The sequence below is a fragment of the Amphibalanus amphitrite genome, unplaced genomic scaffold (genome assembly GCF_019059575.1).
Source record: "Amphibalanus amphitrite isolate SeventyFive unplaced genomic scaffold, NRLGWU_Aamphi_draft 000006F_arrow, whole genome shotgun sequence".
NCBI classification, from domain to species: Eukaryota; Metazoa; Arthropoda; class Thecostraca; order Balanomorpha; family Balanidae; genus Amphibalanus; species Amphibalanus amphitrite.
The window spans coordinates 40,354-46,299 of NW_024881502.1; the positions used below are offsets into that span (position 1 = coordinate 40,354).

The 5,946-nt window shown below is 51.2% G+C and overlaps 1 protein-coding gene across 1 annotated transcript; it reads right to left on the bottom strand.

Moving 5' to 3' along the window:
- Nucleotides 1–724: 724 nt before the first annotated feature.
- On the bottom strand, nucleotides 725–5,659 carry LOC122377894. The gene is made up of 4 exons (XM_043358460.1): nucleotides 4,820–5,659; nucleotides 3,961–4,080; nucleotides 3,423–3,498; nucleotides 725–1,860 (listed from the first exon to the last, which is right to left on the bottom strand). The coding sequence occupies exons 1-4, from the start codon at nucleotides 4,887–4,889 to the stop codon at nucleotides 1,590–1,592; spliced, it is 537 nt and encodes a 178-aa protein (XP_043214395.1). The 5' UTR covers nucleotides 4,890–5,659; the 3' UTR covers nucleotides 725–1,589.
- Between the last annotated feature and the right edge of the window lie 287 nt (nucleotides 5,660–5,946).

Sequence of the window (5,946 nt, forward strand, 5' to 3'; positions counted from 1 at the left end):
AGGTCTGCCTGAGATGGATTGACCGAAAGATCTCACTCAACAGCAGAACGACGCTCGACTAGGCATCAGTGCGGGGGCAGCTTTGCTCTGTCAGCACAGGCATGCTGGAGTAGGTATAGCCCTGATCTGGCGCCGTCCAGCTTCAAGCTGGTCGGATCGCCGGAAGACATTCTGTTTCTGGGAATAACTTTTTTACGGATGATGCAATCAAGAGAATACAAACACATGGTCAAAAAACATCAATAAGGAGTTTTCCGAGCGGGTTCTCAGTGCTTGGTGGAGTGCTGAGATGAGCACGTGCGCCTGAACGGTGATTGGAAGTAGGTGCGAGTTCTGAAGGCTGGGGTGGTTGACCGATGAGACCTGCTACTGAATGCTTATAGCCATTTTGTAGACAAAATTTTAGTTGACATATGTTGCAAGTTTCATGTCGTTACACCAAAGGTGGACTGAAATAAATGCGATTTTACCTTACTTATTGAACGACCTAGTATAGTCCACTACAGAATGATGTTCCACTTTTCACAGGCAATTATTTGCCTGGAGTGGTAGGCTGTGCCGCATCACACGGGCTGAGTTCACAAATTATAGCTTTATCTCAATGCTTACAATCGACACGCTTAATTGCGTGATAAACGGCACAACTTAGCGCTCCGATCAACTGATAGCTTCTGAGGAGTGGAACATCATCCTGGAGTCGACTATACAATAAATACATGCGTGAGTATCCAGAAACTGTATTAACGTAAGTGGGCAAAAAAAGGGGAAAAAATGCCCGCGAGGAAAGCGCTACGGTCAGGTACAGAACACATAAATATCCCCTAATTAGCAACACAGTAAGGCACAATATAAACCCAAACAGGAAAAAAATGTCCACCCGTGGTCCTCGGGCCGAGATCGGGCCGACGAAGGCGATGCAGGCGACATGGGAGATGCGTGTCAGATGACGACGTCTCAGCAAACATTCGCCCAAGGAGAGCAAGAGACGCGTAAGCCATATGTCAATTAACACTTATAAACTCAAGGTTGTGGTCAAACTGTTCAACCATCAGAGACAGAAACCGTCATAAGCACACGCACCATTTGCGGCTACGTATTGATGAGCAGCGCGGGTACCTACTGGGTGGCCAGTACACGGACTGTAGTCAGCAGCGTGGGTACTGGGTGGCCAGTACAGGGACTTGTGTCAGCAGCGCGGGTACTGGGTGGCCAGTACATGGACTGGTGTCAGCAGCGCGGGTACTGGGTGGCCAGTACTCGGACTGGTGTCAGCAGCGCGGGTACTGGGTGGCGCCGGTGGCCAGTGTAGGGACTGGTGTCAGCAGCGGGGGTACTGGGTGGCGCCGGTGGCCAGTGTGCAGTACACGGACTGGTGTCAGCAGCGCAGGTACTGGGTGGCACCGGTGGCCAGTGTGCAGTACACGGACTGGTGTCAGCAGCGCGGGTACTGGGTGGCGCCGGTGGCCAGCACACGGACTGGTGTCAGCAGCGCGGGTACTGGGTGGCGCCGGTGGCCAGCACACGGACTGGTGTCAGCAGCGGGGGTACTGGGTGGCACCGGTGGCCAGTGTGCAGTACACGGACTGGTGTCAGCAGCGCGGGTACTGGGTGGCGCCGGTGGCCAGTGTGCAGTACACGGACAGGCTGACGGTAGTGGCCGAGTTGGTCGTGGCCACCGACACGGTCAGCGTCGAGGTGGTGATGGAGGTGACGGTCAGCGCCAGATAGGAGCGCGCGCCGCGGCCCCCACCGGCCGTGGCCGGGTCAGCGGCCGGCCGCCAGGCACCGAGGTCCTCCGCGCCCGCCACCGGCGACAGCGACGAGCGCAGGCTGGCCTCTGCCGCCTCCTCGGGCAGCTCCCTGGAGGCAACAGCACCAGTCACAGTCACAGCACCCGTCACAGTCACAGCACGGGGCAGTCACAGCAGCAGTCACAGTAATAGCACCAGTCATAGTTACAGCACCAGTCACAGCCACAGAACCGGTCACAGCATCGGTCAGTCACAGCACCAGTCACAGTCACAGCACCGGTCACAGTCACAGCACCAGTCACAGCACCAGTCACAACACCGGTCACAGCACCCGTCACAGTCACAGCATGGGTCAGTCACAGCACCAGTCACAGTCACAGCAGCACGGGTCAGTCACAGCACCAATCAGTCACAGCACCAGTCACAGTCACAGCACAGGTCACAGTCATAACACCCGTCACAGCACCCGTCACAGTCACAGTACCGGTCATAGTCACAACACCCGTCACAGTCACAACACAGGTCACAGTCAAAGCACCCGTCAGTCACGGCACCAATCACAGTCATAACACCGCGGGTCACAACACCGGTCGGCAGTCACAGCACCAATCACAGTCACAGCACCAGTCAGTCACAACACCGGTCAGTCACAACACAGTCACAGTCACAGCAACTTTGTGTAGCATAATAAAGGGAACCGCCCAGTCCCACCTTTAAAAAGTTCATGAATTGGCATAGAAGTGATAAACCTTGGCTGAGAAAAAGCGGCAATGAATATCTAGCAAATTACACCGAAAAATAGGCACCGGTTTTTAGATACCGGTGCCTATTATTTTTAATAATAGGCACCGACATAATCATTATTAATAGGCATAATTATAATTATTAATAGGCATAATCATAATAGGCATAATTATTATTATTAATGATAATAATAATTAATAATAGGCACCTTTTATTCTTGTCTATTTTTGGGGCCTCCGCCGCTCCCATGATCACGAATATCATGCTAGTTATGATCATAGATTATGTCTTCATGCATTTAGACCAGGTCGGGTCAGGTCAGGTCAACCGGTAGGGGTTGTGACGGGATTCGTAATACGTGTCAACCGCCTCTGGCAGTTTCGTAACATGTTACGAAGGCACCGAAACTACATCGTAAATGTTCAAATGGTTGCAAAATTCGAATTCAGCTCGAAAAACTGGCCTAGAATCATGTAAAGCTCGAAAAAGTGAACCGAGGTCATCAAAGGTCAGTGACCTGACCTGACCTCCTGGTGACCTTGATACCCACCCTAATGCATGGAAGCAACATCATATCCCATGTTTCAACGCTTGAAACCACGAAAAGACTGCAAACGCGCGGCTAACGCGAGCCGTGACGTACGCTGAATCGCGATTCCGGCCAAACATGGTCTCGAAAAGAAGGTCACAGGTCAAAGGTCATAAAGGTCAGAGTCATGAAGTTTTGAGGGTAGGTGTAACAGTAGTTAACACGAGGATACTGAGAGTTTTGTTGCGATAGGCCGCTTTTAACGCGAGTTATTTGCGAAAAAAACGAGATGGTCCGTTCGAAGAGTCAGGCCCTGTCGCGCTAGAATGGCATATCCGCCCAGTGTGCGCCGGGGTAATCGCCCCCGCCAGCAGGGTGCGTTTGGATAAATACATTACCAAATGTGACGTTGTAGCTGCCCTTTGGGTGATCTCCGACGCCGCTTTCCAGTACAGGCTGTCGAAGTGCTGATATCTGAAAATACATACGAAGAATTTGTGAATGTAAGATGCTCCCTTCAGCTTTCCTATCCCTCCCTCTCTCTCTCTCTCTCTCTCTCTCTCTCTCTCTCTCTCTCTCTCTCTCTCTCTCTCTCTCTCTCTCTCTCTCTCTCTCTCTCTCTCTCTCCCTCTCCCCCCCTCTCTCTCTCTCCCTCTCTCTCTCTCTCTCTCTCTCTCTCTCTCTCTCTCTCTCTCTCTCTCTCTCTCTCTCTCTCTCTCTCTCTCTCTCTCTCTCTCTCTCACACACACACACACACACACACACGAGGCCGGTTTTGACAAAAACATGAAAACTATGTGATTTCAGATGCCCCAAACATTTCTTTGGTTGACCATATCGCGATTTTCTCGGTTTGGTCAACTTGACTTTTTGGTATTTATGGCCACTCGTGAACCCCATTTGCATCACTGTGCGGCGATGCTACTATTTCCTTACCGGCGGCGCAGGTGTAGAACACTGTCGAGGTGGTTGTGGTGGAAACGGTGGTCAGCACCACGGTGGTCACCGTGCCACCCAGCAGCAGACGCGAGCCGCGCGCCGCTGAAGAACTCTCCGCTGGAACACATCAGCGGGACGAAGTGACATTGTTAGGCAGGCTGCCTCTGTGAACGGTGCGGTATTGCTTTCAAATTCAGCTTGATCCGACGCCGCGCACCTTGCTCCAGGGCTAAATCTCATAAATAATGTCATAGATAGGATGAATACAACAGCACTAATTTTGGTGGCCTACGCAATGAGCATGTGTAAAAACAATGCTAGTTTTTTGTCGACAATTGTAACGATTTTTTTCTTTTAGAGCTAAATATTCAGAATGTCCATTTACTTGGCCGGGGCAAACCGACGGGGTAACTTGGTCGGTGCTTCAAGGGTAGGTACGTAAGTTTTGTCGTGATCTGCCGCCTTTTGCAAGTTACTTGTGAATAACTGAGGGAGCCCGTTCGCCACCCCCCCCCCCCCCCGCCCCTTCCCCAAAAGTATTAGGGCTAATCTGTCATGAATACGACGCCTGGCGTAAGTGTGATAGCGATTGAACTATGTCCCTATACATCTGGGGGCACTATTTGAGACATCTTTTCCCGCATGAAAGGTGAGCCGACATCACACGACATGGTGAAAATGCAGCGCGACATTCCGCTTTGCTTTGTATCCGTTGGAGCGGCGCCATTCCACCCAGTGTAATGCAGCGCTCCGCCCAGCACAGACCGTTGGATGAGATAATTAAAAGAGTGTTGATTACTATGACCCAGCCCTGGCATGCGCGCCGGCCCTGCTTTGGCAGAGTCGAATCACGTACCTCGTTGGTGGGAGGCTGACGGCAGGCCCGGGGCCAGCAGCAGCAGCAGCGCCGTGGCGACCAGCTCCATCCCGGCAGCGCTGCGCGGCGCACCCGACCTCCGAGAGCCGCGGCAGCTCCTGCCTCTTATAAACCGCCCTTAGGAAGTGCCCGCTGCTGCTCGTCCCGGTCCCGGACACCGACCCCTGGTGGTGCCGATATCGCCGGGGGCTTCTCGAGCACCCACACGGCGGGCGGCAAAAACCAACGCAGCTTGACAACGCCATTAGGTTTTTACCAGACCGTACGATCAAATTAGCACGGAAGAACATTCAGTGTTTAAGGCACCGTTACGGCCGGGGAGGGGGGGGGATGAGCTTCCTCTGATATTTTCTCTCTCTCTCTCTCTCTGTGTCTCGGGAATAGAGCCGTGGACGAAATGAGCAGAACTTAAATTCTGCTTTGATTCCCTGAACGAGATCTTTGAAAACTTTAGGTCTCTTCCAGGTCAGATCAATAGAGTATGAAGTCATGTAGGTACGGACGAAATATGTGTTCTGTGTTGTGTTATAATGTTCTGAGCAGAGGTAATCCGCAGTACCTATTCGTTTACATATGTACTCACACAACATATATTCCACTTTCTATCGTATATTTTTGCGATGCAATCGCGATAATTGGTGACAGGTAGCGCAGATTCTAAGAGCCACGATACGGCCAAGTTCATACCAGGTCATGGATGACAGAGGACACGCCTTTTCCGGACTATGTCAGCCGTAGTTGCTCTTACATCTGGGTCTCTGGTCACTGCTTAAAGGTAGTGTGCCAGCTTTCTTGGACCATATGGAGTTAATGACCCGGATAAGGAGAACCGGATTTTTAGAACTTATCCATACCTTCAAAACTTATGGAAACGTCTTAAATTCTTCAAATTTTGAGTAGGGGAGAGCGGGGCCAGTTGAACCACTTTTTATATATTGACATGCACAGCGAGATCTAGTTGTTATATCGAAAAATGCACAATGCCATGAAAAAATATGCTCTTTTGGCTTTATTTTAATATATGTAAAATTATGTTTCAAACATATTTTGCTGCCAAACGCACGCTTATAAAACAGCTCTACGCCCGTTTCAAATGACCCCGATGC